Genomic DNA, 19670 nt, shown 5'->3' on the forward strand with positions numbered 1-19670 from the left:
AACAGATTTGACACGACACGACCGATTAAAATAACAAATATGATACGATTGGTTTGTCAGACCTAATCATACTATAAAAGAGGACCCTAACCACTAGTTGACACGAACACGATTGATTTGATGATGATGTAGGAGCATGGAGCGTGTATTATTTTGGTTACGATGGAGTTGGGAAAATGGCCAAGTCGTTGTACGAAAGTCATTTCTTAATTTGGTGCTAAGTCCTTGTTCAAAACAAAGTAAAGGGTACAGAATATGTTTCCTTTTTGGTATTGTTTTGGTTTTGTATATAGGTTTGGTTGGTAAACCATCTCTTAATATTGCATGGTGCTATTTTCTCTTTTTGCCAACTAGTGTTTATTAAACGTTCGATCATCTCTATCCTAATTCCTACATGACATGACACAGACCTCTCTCCCTCTCTTTCTCGTATAATGATAATTATATTATAATTAGCTTAAACAAGAGCGTTTGTTAGCTAGACAAATCATTTTATAATTCAACATGACATGATGGCGTGGTGTAGGATTATAGGAGAGCTTTTTTAGTGTGTTCGGAATACGAAGTAATACATCACGTGTCATTATACAAGTGTTGGATACTCATGTTATAAAATTAACAACTTGAAATATAAAACTTCTCTCCACTTATATAATGACACATACCATTTTGTATTCCGAACACACTAAATTTTTTCTCAAATTATACATAATTATCATCCTTAGTTAATCATAATACCTCTGCACACCTAAATCCTAATTATATATCCTAAACCTACATCTCTTTAGACTTTAGTGAGCATCAACAAATCAATTAATTTTTTTTTTTTGGTGAACATAATATCGTGGGAGATTTACCTACACGCATATCATTTAGGGGTGGGTTCGGTACGGTTACCGTACCAAAACCCTTGTACCAATTACCGTACCAAACTTTCGGTTTGATAAAATCTATTACCATTACCGTACCAAACTTTCGGTATACCGAAGTTCGGTATTGCCTAAAATTTGGTTGGCATGGTATGGCAATGGTAATTGCCATTTTGTTTTGGGACAAAATATGTTTTTGTTTTTTTAACCCAATTCAAGGGCAAAATTTTTTTTTTGTACCTTTATCTCATACATTATAGATTAAATTCATCTATTATTCATCATTCACAATTCACACACATAATAATTCAAATGAAGCATCAAGATTCATCATGAAAATTAAGCTTACAATCCAAATAGAAGTTACAAACCAAAACAAATAGAAGTTAACAATCCAAATAGAAATTAAAGTTTCAAACCAAATGAAAATTGGAAGTAAACTTCAAGAAGGAGAATCCATTGATCAGTTATTCAAGCTTGAGATGTCGAAGCTTTTGGAGGAGGCATTGAACTTGTAGAAGATTGAGTTTGTATCAAGCTTACATTACAAACAAAGAAAACATATTAATTAGTAGCAAGAAGAATTAAAGTTGAAAACCATTTAATAACAAATTTACTAAAAAAATTAAAGCATATCTTTCTTGTTTTCTCTTCTTCTATTTCCTTGTAAAATTGAAGCATATCTTCCGTTGGTCCTTGTAGAAGTTTACTTCACCTGCCCTAAGCCAACCACTAGTACACGCTAGTGCCTCAATTATTTTAGGAGTCAAGAATACCCTAAAAGGGTTCACAACCCTCCTCCCTAGACTAAATGCATTTTCACTAGCAACAGTAGAGGTGGGGGTTACAAAGAATTTTTGGCTATTTGTGAAAGAATTAGGAACTCTTTTGTGTTTGATTTCCACAATTTTAAGAGATCAAAGTCACCAACAACAATGCTAATATAAGTAGGGTTTTATTTTCAAATTATTGGAATATTATAAATATGTGTTATATAATTATGTATTATATAAATTATAAATTATAAATTATATTGTATTTTCGGTATGGTATGGTAATACCGTGGTAATGGTATCCATTACCAATACCGTACCATGAAATTTCGGTACGGTACAATACCCTACCATTACCGATTGGTACAAAAAATTTGGCACAAAATCGGTATGGCACGGCAATTTGGCAAAAAAATCCACCCCTAATATCATATATAATATATAAAATATACTATTATATATGTATGTATGTAGGTATGTATGTATCTGTTCCTCCTAATTAATTAGGTATAGTAGTTGCTAAGTGATTGTTACTAAAGTCATCGAGTATTCTAGGTTTATGTGGTCGATCGAGTTGGTTGCATGCATCTACACTTCATGAAGGAAAATTAGGTACTCATGCATGCAACGATCAATAATTGTCAGGATCTATCAATCAAGAAGGAAGCTAATACATCCTAGTTAATTTATTTATGTATTCATGTACCACCTAGCTCATACTGGTGCATGTCAGATCGCTAACAGTAATTCTCTGTCAAAACATGAGAAATTTTGTAATTGGAACACTAATGGTACACTACGTATTGTAATATAAGTGGTGGGAAGTTTAAGTTTTTAAGTTCTTAAATTTTCATCACACATATCCCAACATGGGCGAAGGCACTTCCCCTTCAACCTCCTTCACATAATTTACCAAATATTTAATATGACATTGCCAATTTATACCTGCATTTGAGATCCTGTAATTTAAGTAATATTTATTCCCCTGCACTCGAAATCCCGTCTTCGAATCACACTATTAGAACAGGGAGCAATAGTCAGTCCATAAAACCCTAGACCCTAAATTCTAAACCACCGCCCGCATTAACTTGAAAGGGATATTACCACATGTAGCAGGAAATGACTCCACCATAAGAGAGCTAAAGCACCTCAATCTCTTTTACCAAAATGAGATATTTGACACCACCTCAAGTATATCTGTCGGTGGTAACTACCATGGGGTGCCTAAAAGTTGAGGACGAATTTCAGGTCCATATTTCACGCGGCACATCTTGGGTTCGATTTCTGGCACTGATGAATCACACGATGGTGGTCAGGAGGAGGCTTAAATGTTTCTTGAGTCTTCTCGGCCACCGAAAATGCGGATTGCCTTGACAAAACCACCTACTGGTCTCTTCTTTTTTTTTAAAGTATCTGTCGGTGGTCATCTCTAAAAAAATCCACATTAATATTTTTTTGTAATTTGAAATATGTTGCCTAATGTCATTGTTTAGTCACTTCATCTGTCTGTCATATACAATGTTTTTTTTTTGTTTTTTTGGGACAAATGTCATGTACAATGTTTTAGTCGCCTGTTTTATGTATGACAAACTAATGTTAGTTCGTTTTCTTCAACAATATTTGGATAACCAAACATTATAAAGGAATCTTCTTTCAGGTTAGCTTTTGCATATCTCCTCTCGAAAAGTTTTATATCATGCTTTATTGTATGACATGCAAAGTCAAACGGAGAGTCAAGATTTTTCTTTTTTTTATTTGGTCAAAAGAGTCTTAAGAAATATAACCGGCTAAATATTCGGTAAATTAGTTGTGCGGCGAATATAACATAAACGGGACTAAAAAAAAGACATGAATCCCCGTTTGATATCACCAACTATCATGCTTAATGGGGAGAAGTCCTAAAGAAGCATAGTTTTATAGGTGAAATTAGGTGGTAATTATTCTCTCTGGTCGTTCAATGAAATTGACAACCTAGAATAATCAATTGGCCTTTTCGTGTTAATATATAATATTACATGTGTTGGTCATGTTTGAGATTTGACACGTAACTTGGGGTTCTCTCTATTATACGAAGATGGATAAATTTCTCTCTTATCGCGTGACCAGAAAATAAAGAGGGATATATCCTAATTGCCCAAGATTAAAAGGTGACTTCCTTTTAGAGGGACTTTGTTCCATTCCAATAAGAGATACAAGAGTGACGGTGAACTCATGTCATAAAGTCCTCGGATCCCTTTCTCTCCATCTTAGTTTGGACTTCACATTTTTGGTCTTGTACGACTTGGGCTTCAAATGATTTCTCTTCGGCCCAAGTCCGTTTTTATTTTGGGTCATAGTCCTTGAAAATTATGGTCCAACAAGTTTATATAGTGTTGGTTTATGCATTCCTTACTAATTTTTCTTTGATATATAGCTATATCTTCTGATCAATGCAAAGGGGAAAATTCGAGCTTTGGATTCAATTCAGTGCTTAATTTAGTTTCAAAATTGGAGTTAAAACACATCATTCTCGAACTTCATTCCGTACCTCGACCGGAGAAACGACAAATTGTTTTCACTTATTTAAAATAAATAACTCTGATAATGATATTACAGAAGAATTTTATTGCCTCAAAAGTTTACTTCTACAAATTGAATGATTGAACAAAAACTTATTGGAAAAATAAATGGTTGACACATCTCACATATACTCCAGTGTGACACTGTTTCACTTGATTGAGTACTGTAAACGTTGGTTTGCCGTCCCACACCACACATACGTTTCATGACAATGAATTTTCAATGCCCGATACAAAAAGTATACAATGCTACAGAAAGTTTGTCTACTTTCAAATGTGCAGAGTTGCTGCCTCTGCTGCATCAACCAACGGCTGCGGCACAGGGTCTTGCAGGTCGGGATTGATAGGAAACATATGACACTGAGCAAAATCTGCCATTAGTTGGTCCACGAGCGCAAGCGCTATTACAGCTTCCACCATCGGCACAGCTGCGCCATTCCACCACGCAAAACATATGTAAGCAAGGACGAAAGATGAGAGAGTATGAAATGGCCTAAATTAATACAAATTTTGCTAATAAAGACCATAGAAGACCAAATCACATTCCTAACCTAATGGATATGCTTCCATTTTTTTTAGATTAATTATATCTAATAGCAGAAAAAAGGAAAACAAGTTCGAAAAAAGAATGGGCATAGAGAATGATGCATCAGAGTTCACATATCATTCACACACGTACCTCGCGGAACAACACAAGGATCATGGCGACCACGGGCTATAAGTTCTATCTCCTTTTTATCTCTAGTCACTGTATTCTGTTTCTTCTGCGCAAAACCACCACGATAGATTGGTCAGTTATAGTTTTCTGTTTTGACAAGAATTACATATATATGAAATAAAGACCTGGGTTTGGCTCAAGATTCTCCTATTGACCATATATACAACAGGAATAATACCAAATTGTAGAATAGATATGATTAATGAATACATAGCGTGGAAACCGATATTCCTTTCAAAGAGAGAGAGAGAGAGAACGAGAGGTCGGACATACTCCAATTGTAGCTGTTGGCTTGAAAGCTATTCTCATGTTTATGATTTCCCCATTGGATAGTCCTCCCTGATTGCCAGCATATACAATGTCAGTGTAGAAGAGATGCTAGACAAAACATTTTACCAACTTACTCTACATTCAGAAGAAGTAGTGGGAATCTACCAGTACCTGTGTCCCGCCAGAGCGATTTGTTCTTGTCCTGATTTTTCCTTGATCATCCAAATAGAACTCATCATTATGTTCACTCCCAGTTAAAAAGGTACCTGTTAGGTATAGTATTCGAGAACAAGAAGAACTTACTCAAAATATAGTTGGAGAAAAAAAATTTAAAAACTCCATCACAGTAGAAATTCTTGCAACTGTTCTTTAATCATCAAGTCCAGTTTAAGTAACCCAAAAAGTTTGAATATTAACCTGCAAATCCACTTCCAAATTCAAATCCCTTTGTTGCAGGTAATGACATAACAGCTTTAGCAAATTCAGCTTCAAGTTTATCAAAGACTGGTGAACCAAGCCCCTGAGATACAAGAAAATGATTGTCAATTCTCCATATATGACTTGATGAAGATTAAACAAATTACTGAAAGAGCAATACAACTTTGTAGAGGTTAAGGTAAAGAGTCCGCCCCCTAATCTAAACAGTTGAAGACATGCACTTGCAGACAGAAACATCGAGAGAGAGAGAGAGAGAGAGAGAGAGAGAGAGAGAGAGATTACTGGCGGGCAATTTCTAACAATGCATGTGACAACACCACCAATGGATTGCCCTTTCACCCTGACAGCATCAATGGCTGCGATCATCTTCTCTGCATATTCAGGATCTGGGCACCTAACGATATTACTCTCTATCTGGAAATACGTCACAAAAGAATAAAAAATAAAGGTTCAGTGAGTGAGCACACACAACTGATTAACCGCTCATAAACACAAAATTCAGAAGAATTTTGTTGAATAAGAAAAGATAAATGTGTGTCAATAAGTACTTCAAAAATGCACCCAGAGAAAATGAGTTAATCTAAAAAGAGCAAGCAACAGACTAGTACTTGTCTTTCTTGCTTTGAATCAATTTGAACTGAGATTCTGACATGAAACCTCGAACAACTCTGGATTCAATTACTAAGGGAAAGGTATTCCTATAGAGAGTCTGTCTTCCAATAGGTCAGCTACAGGTTGGAACCAATTAGGAGACACTTCGTGAAAAGGGAAATTTTCTTCCCAGATTTGGAAGAGTGGATACTTTTGTAGTCAACAACTCAGGAAATAGAGGTAGATGCGACAACCCCATAAAAAAAATTTCTAATGTAGCAAGCGTAAAAGCCTAAAATGTCACGTTGCAAATTGAGGCACTCAAGTTTGTAGAGGTGAGATACTGTTTGAGTGTGAACAGAGAAGCATCACGGTAATTACGTTATAGACTACAATAACATTCAGAGTTTAGTCTGCACTTTAGTTACTCCTGTATCAACATACAACTCCCATTTTTTGTTGCTACTCTTGAATGGCTTGCTACAAAAGATTTTAAATTACTATCCATTATCGCACCTGATCAAGTGTCAAAGTGTGATGATCAACCAATTCCTCAGGAAGCACAACCTTTTGAACTTGTGAAACATAAGCTAGGATCTGAAATGTGACAAACATTAGGGAAAAATCTTCAAACTTAAGACAAGAATTTCAATCAGTAAAAAATGGTGCAGAGGATAATTTATGGACAGTTTCCAATAATATCACTAAATCTATGACACACAAAATTGGCAACAGAAGTTTGGAAACTTTTCTTTCAATCAACAGGCAGGACAATAATTATTAAAAGACTCCAAACTTCAGGTACTCATTCGCTATGGTCCAAGGACAGGGACATGAGTGTCATGTATTGACAAGGACATGGGGTTCCCGGCAAGTCCACTTCCAAAAGCCTAAGCACTTGGACATGCCAATACATGTGTAATTTTTTTTAGTGGAAAATTTCATCATTTATTAAGCCAATTATCACAGAAAATTAACATTAGTAACAACCATTTTTTCATTTTCAGATTTTCTTGAAAAAACTCTCAAGGTTTAAATAAGTTTGTAACTTTTCTATGCAAATGAAGATGTATTTTCGTAAGAATCCAAAGACGTCATTAACGTGGGTGGACACAACTGATGTGTCCTTAGATGTCATATACAGAACAGTCATAAGTCACTCAGTGACAACTGTAAGTCAGGTGTTTCCTGTCTATCTTGAATTTATCAGGTAAAATCAAAACTAATTATAGCAGGAGACATTTACAATTTGACAAAATACTACAATAAGGAGAAAAACAATGATTAAATGACCTGGAGTCTCGGGCATCACCATGCAAGTATTCAAGGATACACATAGTTTACTACACACACCTCAGTTCCTGAGAAAGCCTTAAGGATTTTCTTGGCAAGGGCTCCAGCTGCAACTCTTCCAATTGTTTCTCTAGCAGAAGATCTACCACCACCCTTCAATTACAAATTAGGTAGATTTATGTATCTGATATTCCAAATACGATTGTGAACCTTTAATCGTTAAGCTTAATACCATTACCTGCACTGATCTGATACCATACTTTTGGTCATAAGTTCGATCTGCATGTGAAGGCCTATAAGCTACCGACATTTCGTCATAATCCTGAAATTATAGCGACAGAATTATTTCCATGCACCATAAAGAATGTCAACCGACTCAATTATACAGAGTATAAATGCGATAGTTAATCTACAGCATCCTATATATCATGAGTCAGTGAAAATACTAGAAAAATATCAGTAAACTCTTTAACCAGTTCTAGCACCCAAAATACAAACTTTTTAATCAAGTTCCACAGCCCTCACAATGTGTTCGTCAACTTATCTAATCTGACTGGAAAATGTTTGGGCACCTCAAACAAGCATCATGCATCCAACACATTTAATACAGATATGCACTTCAATACATTTAAGCTTTGTCTAGTTTCAAAAACGATGGTCACATGATTAAATAGATTAAAAGCTACAAATTCCATAGCCCAGAAAAAATAAAGGTAAAAACCACGAGCGAAGAAATACTAGTCTTTAAACCCTCCACCCATTTTCATTCCTCTTCATATATATGCCCTCTAACATGGGATACTTACACGTCCTCTCTGATCAGTATTGGGTACAAGCACAAGAATTGGTGTCCCAGTTGTCACTCCTGCAGTCAATTATAACATCAAATGAAGTAAATGCCAATGAAGGCAAAAAAAGGAACACCCCCTTTAAATAAACACACACACACACACACAAATTCCACAAAGATCTAACCTTCATGAACTCCTGAAAGTATTCGGCATGTGTCAGTTTCCTTCCTAGGGGTAGTAATTCGACTCTGACCTGGCCTCCTGACAACCCATAAGAATTTTGCATCAAAACAAACGAGAATTCAACAACTTTAGAGGAAGCTATCATGATTCTTGCATAGAATGATCTATACTAATGTCCCAATATAAACACCTATATATCTAAGGAAACTAATTGTGACAGCATGCAATGATCCCAGACCAAAAACCTCACAAACTCTACGATGAATTGAACATGTAAAAGACATACTGGTAAAATATCCTTAAATTGAACGTGAAGTAGGCATCAACCCATTACAACTGCCATAACGCACAAGTCAGGTGCGTCGTTCAGCTACCCCAAGAACTTTAAAATGAACATGACAAGGGCAAGCCCGGTATCAAATACCTTCTGTCAAGGTCACCTTGCAAATCTTCTACGGAGAGCGGCATACGAGGAGGGCATCCATCAATTACACAACCAACACCACCACCATGAGATTCCCCAAAAGTTGTAACACGAAAATGATTCCCGGTAGTATTCCCAGCTGCCTGCACCTCTGAAATTCAACACCAAGACTTTCAGAATTGATCTCAAAGTTGTAACTTACTACTCTCTAACGTAACAAAATTCCATTTATTTCGAAATTTATATTACAGCAGATCCAATTGTTTCTTTCAATCCCGGGAATAATTCGACCGAATGTAAACATGTGTACTTAGATTTTAGAACTTGGGTAGTGATTGCAAAAGCTAATTAAAGTTATAGTCTTTAAAGTGAAAGATTCATGATTTTTGTGCACGAAACAATTTCAGTAGCTGCTGCAATGCAGATAACAAAATTCTCGCACATTGCAATCGAGGAAGTAGAAAACAAAGCTAGAATCTTTATAGCTAAACAACACTGAGCAATCAAATGAACAACAATCAGAGAGAGAGAGAGAGAGACTGACGGAGTTTCTTGGGGTTTCTCGGGCGGATCACAAATTGAACGGAGGAGGACGAGAGGGTCCGAAGATCGGTGGAGGAGCACAACCCAGAAAGCCCATCGGTCGTTGGAGCTCCGAGGAATGGTTTGGAAGCGAGAGAGGAAGCCATGGCAGTTGAACCCCCTGAAACTCTCAACCCACCAACCACCAAAAACAACGAGAAGAAAAAGGAAGAAGATGAGGAAAGATGAGAATTCGATTTAAAATATTTGGGTGATAAAAATGTGATTTGTATGGAAAATATGGAGGGAGTGGATGGGCTTAGAATTTAGATGCGAAAAGTATGTTTTGAGTGAAAAGTCGGGCGTGCAGCCGGTATCGTATTCGTAGCTGCCATACAATCCACCAACCCACTTCCACCTACCCCCAAATCCCAAGATTTTTTTTTCCACAACGTAACGTAAGTGGTACATTATGTGTTTTAATAGAAGTGGTAAAAAAATTTATTTTTTAAGTTATTAATTTTTTATCGCACATATCTCACTATTTGTATAATGACACGTGATGTACCACTCCCTGTACCGGTCACGTTGAAAAATCTCTCAAATCCCACAACTCCTCATTCTTCAATCTTTACCCCCTCTTCAAAAAAAAAAAAAAAACCTTGAATTATTTAATTTTCTATTTTCTTCTGGTCAATTCATATTTTTTTTGTTTTGTTTTCGAGAGCATCTAACAACATATCTTCACAGATCAATGATTATGAGATTTCCGGTGGGTTATTTGGATCGTCTCAGGAACCTAAGAATTAAAATCTAGACTGATTAAGAAAGAGAAAGAGAGACTCGATCTTTGATTTGTGTGAGGTGGGCCAAAGATTTCTTGATCCTTGGCTCCATAAAAACATGCAGACTTTATTTACATTACTTGCAACTCATTTTTTTTTTTTTTTTTGTTAAAGAAACTCAACGTTAAGAACAAACGTTGATATAACTTAAAACAATATGATATATAGGGCAGAGTCTTGAACTTGAACAACACAATAATCAACTACAAGCTAAAAGGCACGAATACATTCTTTCTTTCTTTTTAAAGAAACCTCGTCGGTACGAGGAAAAATTTTATTGAATAAAATAAAAGAAGTTACACCTAGTCAGGAGGAGACATAACCTTACCCCTCAAAATAAAGAGAGGATAAACAAAAGAAAGCAAAAATACAAGAAAATAAGGGGACATACACTTACATAACGTGAAACAAACTTATAACTAAACATATAGAAAGAGAAGGAAAGAAACCACAACTGAGAAAACAAACGACAACAACAAATGCATAACATTGTAACTCTATATTTTCTTGATCATTTGTCTGATCGTTCCAACAATCTTAAGAAACAAGTCGGGCCTCCTGTGATGACAACATCTACAAGAACTACTCCTACTGCCAACCCACTTCCACATCCGGCCGAAACAATTTTCCAATCAAATTCAAATATTCCTGCTAAGCTAGAATCACCTTCGTCTACGGTTGAAGGTGGAAGTTGAGGGGCCTTGGGATTTCCGCATTTCTTCGGCAATGGAGCTCCACACAACCCTGGGTTTCCCTCGTATGAAGTGATATTCAATGAAGTAAGTTGGGTTCCTTGTGGTATAAGACATGTGAGATTGTTGTGAGACACATTGAAATGGGCAAGAAAAGTTAGTTGCATCAGTTGTTGGGATCCGTCCTGAGAGCTTGTTTTGTGAGAGGTCCAACGATTCAAGCTTCATCAAGTTACCGAAGGATGACAGGATAGAACCAGTGAGAATGTTGTGGGAAAGATTCAGCGAACGAAGCTCCTTAAGATTCCCAATGAATTATGGAATCTTCCCTTCAAAGTTGTTGCTTGAGATATCAAATGATGCAAATTCTTCTCGAATCTTTGGATAGTATTGCTCCAAACCTTTTGTTGCTATTGTGAGTGGGTAATCAACACTGTTAACCATCGTGAATCCACTGACATCATAAATTATGTCTGTGTACATATATGCTGACTTGTTTATAATAATATGTGGAAACACGGATGGAACCGCACCAGTAAAATTATTGTAAGCCAAATCAAGAATGCGCAACTTGGGGAAATCAACATTCTTTCTAGATTTTCCAATCACACAGTAGAATCCATTATAGCGCATTGCCAAAAGCTTTAACTCTAGAAGAGTCCCCAACCAAACGGGAAAAACACCATCGAATCGATTGTTTGACAAAACAAGATACTCAAGCATCACACAATTGGCCAATGACCTCGGCAACTGCCCCTGCAATTTGTTATGACTCAAATCAATCATCCTCAAACTGCTTCTGTTGTTGTATGTTTGAGGAATGATTCCATGAAAAGAGTTTTTTCCAAGAAGTAAAAGAATCAAATGATCACTAAAGTTTCCGAGACATTGAGGAAGCATGCCACTCAAGTTATTTCTCGACAAGTCAAGGTACAGAAGATTTTTCATATTGCAAGGCAACGGTGAGATTTCTCCGGTAAAGTTGTTGGTTGTTGTTCGCTCCCTAAATCCGTCATGGGGCCTCGCGGGCATACCGGGGATTTGCTCACATACGAGATTGGTGGGGTGCGGGCATGCCACTACTAGATGCCGCTAGTAGACGGGATTTGAATGATTGAGGTTGCGCCTGAGTTTGACTTCGAACCAAGAGATTGTGCCATTGAGTGGGAGTTACTCAAATCAAGGTTCTTTCTTTGCCTTAAAAATAAGGACTTTACTTATATGGAGAAATAGAACAATATGTAAATGACAAGGTTGCTTGGAAATGTAAATGACATAGGAAAGTGACTAATATTGCAGATTGCTTGTAATTTATATGATGGAAATGAGTACATAAAAGTTACAAATGAGATCGATACTACAAGTGAGTAGCAGAGCTAATAAACAAGAAAAGCAAAGGATGCTTGGCTAAAAATAAATGTCTACAAGGAAGTTGATGAGCTAATTTGAGTAGAGTTTTGATTGGTTGTTTTGAGTGTGTCTAATCCTTGTGCTTGTGCTCCTTTATATAGAGGTCTGGAAGAAACCCCCTGTTGAGGTTTTTGTACTTGCCCGAAAGAAGCTTGGGCAGCTTGCATTTCATTGCTTAGGTAGCTTGCATTGCATTTGCCAACTTGCATGTAGAAACAATATTAAAAGGGGAATTTGCATCTCCACCACATGTTTTCCCACTTGTAATAAACTAACAATTAAAAGAAGCAAGTTGGCTTCTTTCACATGTTCTTTGCATCCACATCCGTATGTTGCCTTCCAACCCTTTTGCAAGCATGCAATTTGTTGATTAAACAAAGGCTTGACAAACCTCCACCACCCAAACAAATTGGAAGAACAATATTATAGTGTCAAACCCCTCCACTTGCATCTAAATATCTTTCCAAGTTAGCTTTCTTGCATATTAATCCTCAAAATGCCACATTTTACCCAAATTGCCCAAATAAGTAAAAATTGGTATATTTTGAGTGCAAACAGTTGTAGCTGCATATCCTCGCATGGTTGGTGGAGGTATTGGTAGTAGTCCATGAAACATGTTGGACGAAATCCTTAAGCATATCAAGTTCACCCAAGGAATGACAAGTGGAGGTTGGTCTGAAATGAAGTTTTGCGAGATGTCTAACAATACCGAAGTTTCTATGCATGAGTTCCACATCCATTTTGGTACTTTGCCTCGGATTTTATTGCTAGAAGGGTCCAAACGCTCCAACCTTTTCGGATATTGTAAGAAAGATGGAAACTCTCTTACGTTGCAAAAACTCAATCCTAGAATGGTGAACTGCGGAACTGTTGAATTCACAATTCTGGATTCAGTGACAAATTTTAACCTGTCCCTATTTAATTGGAGTTGGTAAAGAAATTGTAGATTTTGAAACATTTGAAACTCCAGTGTGCCACTCAGACTATTCGAATGTAGACAAAGGATCTGAAGGTTTGTGAGATTGGAAAATGATGCAGGAATTGAACCATTCGGTCCATTAAAAGCAAAATCTAGGCAAGTTAGTTGGCTTAAGTTACCTAGCCAAGATGGGATTGAACCGGTTAAATGACACCAACCAATCCTAAATACAGTTACCTGGGTAAGATTGATTGGCTGAAATGTCTAGATAAGTGAGCTGCATAGCCAATCAATCGATGGAACCAACCCTTTCGAAAAGTAGCAATGAGCCACATCCAACTCTAGCAGTGAATCAAGCTTTCCTAACGAATAAGGTATGTTCCCGAAAAACTTGGTATAGGAAACTTTCAGAACCATGAGAGGACTAGTTCGATTAAATTCAGGAAAATATCCAGTCAGACCTCGGTTCTCACATTAAGACTTTCTAAGTTTGGTAGTCGGAAAATTCTCACCGGAAATTCACCAAACAGGTGACAGTTCCTGAGGGCTAGGGTTGTCAAAGATGATAAATTAGCCATTATATGTTTACGAAGTTGAGAGAAAGTACTCCTAGACTAGTTTAGTTTTGAACTAGGCTGCCAAGATCCGATGTTGCAAGTTTCAAGACGATTCTCATGTTTTGACAATCTATCGAGATTGAGAGATAGATCAAGGTATGTCAACTTGGATAAACAATGAAACTTGAGAAGGGACTTGACCAGAAAAGACAGAGCTAAAGAGGTCAAGATGAGTAAGGCTTGGGAAATTTCCTAATGCTAGTTGGAGTTTGAGAGTAATTGAAGTTATTGTCAGAGAGGTTTAACCTTTGAAGATGAACAAGGCGGAAGAGGCTGCCGTTGGTGTTCATAGAACCGTGGAGACAACTGCTGCCAAGATCAAAAGCCTAAAACGTCATGCTGCAAATTGAGGTACTCAAGTTTGTAGATGTGAGGTACTGTTTGAATATGAATGGAGAAGCCACCCGGTAATTACTTTATAGACTACAATAACAGTCAGAGTTTTAGTCTGCACCTCACTTATAAAGGAATGAGACAGATTGGAATGCTATTCCTTTTCCTGGACTCTCATTTTTTGTTGCTACTCTCGAATGGCTTGCTACGAAAGATCTTAAATTAATATTCATTATCGCACCTGATCGAGTGTCAAAGTGTGATGATCAACCAATTCCTCGGGCAGCACAACCTTCTGAACTTGTGAAACATAAGCTAGGACCTGAAATGTGACAAACATTAGGGAAAAGTCTTCAAAATTATTACAGGAATTGCAATCAGTAAAAGAAGGTGCAGATGATATCAATAATGTAACTAAATCTATGACACACAAGATTGGCAAGAGAAGTTTGGAAACTTTTCTTTCAATCTTCAGGTACTCGTTCGCCATGATCCAAGGTCAGGCACATGATTGTCATGTATTGACAAGGACATGGGGTGCACGTCAAGTCCACTTCCGAAAGCCTAAGCACTCGACATGCCAATACATGTGTAATTTTTTGATGGAAAATTTCATCATTTGTTGAGCAAATTATCACAAAAAATTTACGTTAGTAACAACCATTTCATCTCTGAAAAACTCTCAAGGTTCAAATAAGTTAATAATTTTTCAACGCAAATGAAGATGTACTTTCGTAAGAATCCAAAGACGCGACCAACTTGGGTGGACACAAGTGTTGTGTCCTCAGATGTCCTATACAGAAAGATCATAAGTTATTCAGTGGCAACTGTAAGTCAGGTGTTTCCTGTCCATCTTGAGTTTATCAGGTAAAATTAAAACAAATAGCGGGACACATTTGCAATTCGACAAGGCTGTACTACAACAAGGAGAAAAACAAAGATTAAACGAACTGGAATCTCGGGCATCACCGTGCAATTATTTAAGGATACACATAGTTTACTACAACCACCTCAGTTCCTGAGAAAGCCTTGAGGATTTTCTTGGCAAGGGCTCCAGCAGCAACTCTTCCAATTGTTTCTCTAGGAGAAGATCTACCACCACCCTTCAGTTACAAATTAGGTTAAGATTTATGTATCTGAAATTCCAAAATACGCTTGTGAACCCTTAATCGTTAAGCTTAAAACCATTACCTGCACCGATCTGATTCCATACTTCTGGTCATAAGTTCGATCTGCATGCGAAGGCCTATAAGCTACCGACATTTCGTCATAAACCTGATATTCCAGCGACAGAGTTATTTCCATGCACCATAAAGAACGCCAATTGATACAACTCTGCTCGTCTGTACAACTGACTCAATTATACAGAGTATAAATGTGACGGTTAATGTACAGTATATCATGAATCAGTGAAATACAACAGTAAACCCTATAACGAGTTCTAGCACCCAAAATACAATTTGATCAAGTTCGCAGCACTCACATTGTGTTCGTCAACTTATCTAATCTGTCTGCAAAATGTTTGGGCACCTCAAACAAGCACCATGCATCCAACACATTTAATTCGGAGATGAACTTCAAAATATTTAAGCTTTGTCTAGTTTCAAAAATGGTTGCATGATTAAATAGATTGAAAACTACAAATTCCATAGCCCAGAAAAAATAAAGATAAAAAAACACGAGCAAAGAAATATTAGTCTTTAAACCCTCCACCCGTTTTCATTCCTCTTCATAGGTATGCCCTCTAGACTGGATACTTACACGTCCTTTCTGATCAGTATTGGGTACAAGCACAAGAATTGGTGTCCCAGTTGTCACTCCTGCAGTCAAATATGACATCAAATAGAATACACGCCACTGAAGACAGCTACAAAAGGAACCACAACCCCAAATAAACACACACACACAAATTCCACTAAGATCTAACCTTCATGAACTCCCGAAAGTATTCGGCATGTGTCAGTTTCCTTCCAAAGGGTAGTAATTGGACTCTGACCTGGCCTCCTGACAACCCATAAGTTCATAACAAGTTTGCATCAAAACAAACGAGAACTCAACAATTTTAGAGGAAGCTTTCCATGATTATTGCATAGAATAATACATACTAATGTCCGGATATAAACACCTATATATCCAAGGAAACTAATATTGCCAGCATGCAATAATCCCAGACCAAATGCCTCACAAACTCTACGTCGAATACCTTCTATCAAGGTCACCCCGCAAATCCTTTTCGGAGAGGGGCAAACGAGGAGGGCGTCCATCAATTACACAACCAACACCACCTCCATGAGCTTCCCCAAAAGTTGTAACACGAAAATGATTCCCGGTAATGTTCCCGGCTGCCTGCACCTCTGAAATTCAACACCAAAACTTTCAGAATTGATCCTAAAGTTGTAACTTACTACGATCTCTAACATATCAAATTTATATTACAACAGACCTATGAAGCATGATACGGATACAGATATGGCGATAGGATACGACACCAATAAGGCGATAAGAAAAATCTCTAAAAATTAAGATATGATGCGCTATAGATACGGCAAGTAAAAATATATAGAGCAACAAAAATATACATTTTAAAACATTATTCATCTTTCAAATTCACGTACATTTAAGTTGTTGGAGAAGAATAGTTGGAAATATAATCCTCTTTATATACAGTAGAAGAAGTGTGAGAATTGTATTCAAGGTTTTAATTAGAGGGAAACTCTTTGTATTCATCAACTTTCAATTGTAATGTCTCCTATTAATTTACTCCTCCTTATTATCTTTTCTGAAAGTGTAAATGTATCCTAAAAGCCGGGTACTTATATCCTAAATGTACGATACACATATCCATCAAGTCAAATTCGTGTCCATTGACCAGAATACGTGTCTGACGAGTATCCGAGAGTATCAAACTTATCTAATCAAGTATCAAATACAAGACACGACCAAAGAAAAGTATCTGTGCATCATATATAGCAACAGACCTAATTGTTTCTTTCAATCTCGAGAACAATTCCAGCAAATGTAAACATGGATCCTTAGGCCTTCTCCAATAGAGGGGGCTAAATGACCAAAAGCCTCAAAAACTCATCTCCAACCGATGGTTGGACTATAATTCTATAGAGCCTCATTTGGCCAAAGAGCAATGGGCTTGCTAAATGTAGCCCCCCTTTTAGCACTTTTTTTTGGGGCCCCAACTCCTTAGTTACAATAATTGGTTCAAATTCAACAGTTAGATTTGAAAACATCAAAATGTAGTTTAATTAAATTAACCAATAAATTTAAAGTGTAAATTTAAAGCTAACAAATTATTGAGGGGCTATGTTTGGCTCATTCGATTGAAGATGGTATATGAGTATGGTTTGATACTGTTTATTTAAAAATAATTGTTTGTAGAGCTATAATTCTAAACGGGGCTATATCTAGCCCTTTTGGTTGGAGATATAGTCTTAGGTGGCAGAGCTAGAATTTAACTCAGGAGGGTCCAAAAGTCTCACCCTAAAACACTCATCTAAGAAAAATAAAGATATGTCGTGCCCTGTGCTACCAACCACCATCATTTGAGTTTGGTATGACATCGTTCTTGTCATCCTCTTGCTCAACTCAACTCTCATGCCTAGTATCACGACTCAGATTCAAAATAAAAGTCATATTAAGCGGAAGAATGAAGGGAGCTCTCTCGCCCACTTCCTCTCTCTCCCTCTTTTGATCACTTGAGTCCCCCAAAACTCACAGTGACCCCAGTTAGTTGCATAACAGCCACCAACCTTAAATCGAACCTAGTGAAGGAAATAAGGAACCAATTTTGGTTGTGGCCCTAATACCTTGAAAAATCTTCGGAAATTAGAGGCATAATTCTTGATTTTTTCCTATGTGAAGAAAATGTTAGAATAGCCTAGGACCATTTTGGTCCCCACATGGCACAAAAGTTAGGTTTTGGAACTTGGTTAGTGATTGTAGAAGCTAATAAGTTATAGTCTTTAGAGTGAAAGATGATGGGGCCTAAAAAGACTTCACTACTTTGTACAGGTTTATCTCACAACGAAAAATGTAACTCAACGAAAATTTGATAGGCAAGAGAAAGAAAAAATACTCAAGTATTACACACATATTTTTTTACTCTCACACAACAAACTAATACAAGAGGAAACACTCACTCTTAGAAACTTTGTTGCTTCTTCTTACTCGTCACTCCTCACACTTCTAACTTCTCTCTTTTTCTCACTTTTTCTAACTTAGTTACATTACAACACGCTCACCTATATTTATAGGCAAGCATAACCGACTTACCAAGTCGGTGGAATTGCCCGGCCACACAATTTGATGGATGGTTACAGAGAGAGTGTCGGGAGAGAGGCAGTAGAAAAATTAAATCGAAAAAGGTTAACTCTTTCTAGCTAAATAACAGTAAGCAACAGAATGAACGAAAATAAGGAGAGAGAGAGACCGACTGACGTATTTTCTTTGCGGTTCTTGGGCGCATCACAAATTGAACGGAGGACGAGGTGGTCCGAAGACCAGAAAGGGCATTGGTGGTTGGAGCTCCGAGGAATGATGTGGAAACGAGAGAGGAAGCCATGGCAGTTGAACGCACTGAAACTCTCAGCCCACCGACAACCAAAACCAAGGAGAAGAAAAAGGAGGAAGAGAAGGAAAATATGGGATAGAACTTCGCTGCTAAACAGATCAGCAGCAGCTACTGTTTACAACCAATCCCGGCTGACATGTGTCTAAGTTTTGATCTGTTCAGCAGGGATTGGTTGTAAGCAGCAGCTGCTGCTGATTTCTTCAGCAGCCAAGTCCAGTTCGAAAATATGGAGGGAGTGAAATGTATGGCGTGCTTCCGATATCGTTTTCGTAGCTGCCATGCAATGACTTGACTTGAAGAAGACGTATCAAAAAAATTAAAGAGGGACAGCACACCCGTGGCCCATGCAATGACTGCAATCCATTAATTGGTCCACCAACTGACTTCAACGTACCCCAAATCCTTGATTTATTTATTTATTTTTCTTGAACAAACAATATTATTAAATTGAGTTAGTAATAATATATTTTAAATTCATTTTTTGCTTACAGGTAAAGAAAAATATCATCGGATTGTAATACTAAATGACAAATTCTTGAATTATTTTATTTTCTATTTTCTTTGTTTTTCTTTTGGTCAACTCAGTTTCTTTGTTTGGTGGGTCTTCTTTTGGAGAAGAGATGGATCTATTCCACTAAAACCACTGGATCAAATGATCTGAACCTTTAAAATTTCATCAAATAGTAAAAAAATATTATAATTTTTAAAATATCAAAACAGATGGATCATTAGATAAAATTTCAAAAATCCGGATCACTTGATCCGGTGACGTTGATGGAAGAAATCCGGCTCCTACTTTTGGCCAATGCATTTGGACTCGTCTTCTCCGGAACTTTCAATGC

The 19670-nt window shown here is 37.1% G+C and overlaps 2 protein-coding genes across 2 annotated transcripts; both read right to left on the reverse strand.

The window, feature by feature from the left end:
• Positions 1-4226: 4226 nt before the first annotated feature.
• LOC126623381 (chorismate synthase, chloroplastic-like) lies at positions 4227-9761 on the reverse strand. Its single transcript, XM_050292270.1, has 13 exons — positions 9453-9761; positions 8909-9059; positions 8486-8562; positions 8317-8375; positions 7749-7832; positions 7571-7663; positions 6734-6814; positions 5909-6040; positions 5606-5708; positions 5360-5454; positions 5192-5257; positions 4880-4964; positions 4227-4628 (listed from the first exon to the last, which is right to left on the reverse strand). Exons 1-13 carry the CDS (start codon positions 9595-9597, stop codon positions 4471-4473), a joined length of 1329 nt encoding a protein of 442 aa, XP_050148227.1. The 5' UTR covers positions 9598-9761; the 3' UTR covers positions 4227-4470.
• Positions 9762-14478: 4717 nt separating this feature from the next.
• On the reverse strand, positions 14479-19169 carry LOC126623387 (chorismate synthase, chloroplastic-like). The gene is made up of 7 exons (XM_050292280.1): positions 18696-19169; positions 16450-16600; positions 16174-16250; positions 16008-16066; positions 15438-15521; positions 15257-15349; positions 14479-14568 (listed from the first exon to the last, which is right to left on the reverse strand). The coding sequence occupies exons 1-7, from the start codon at positions 18817-18819 to the stop codon at positions 14479-14481; spliced, it is 678 nt and encodes a 225-aa protein (XP_050148237.1). The 5' UTR covers positions 18820-19169.
• Positions 19170-19670: the final 501 nt, after the last annotated feature.

Source organism: Malus sylvestris, chromosome 1 (assembly GCF_916048215.2).
Source record: "Malus sylvestris chromosome 1, drMalSylv7.2, whole genome shotgun sequence".
NCBI lineage: Eukaryota > Viridiplantae > Streptophyta > Magnoliopsida > Rosales > Rosaceae > Malus > Malus sylvestris.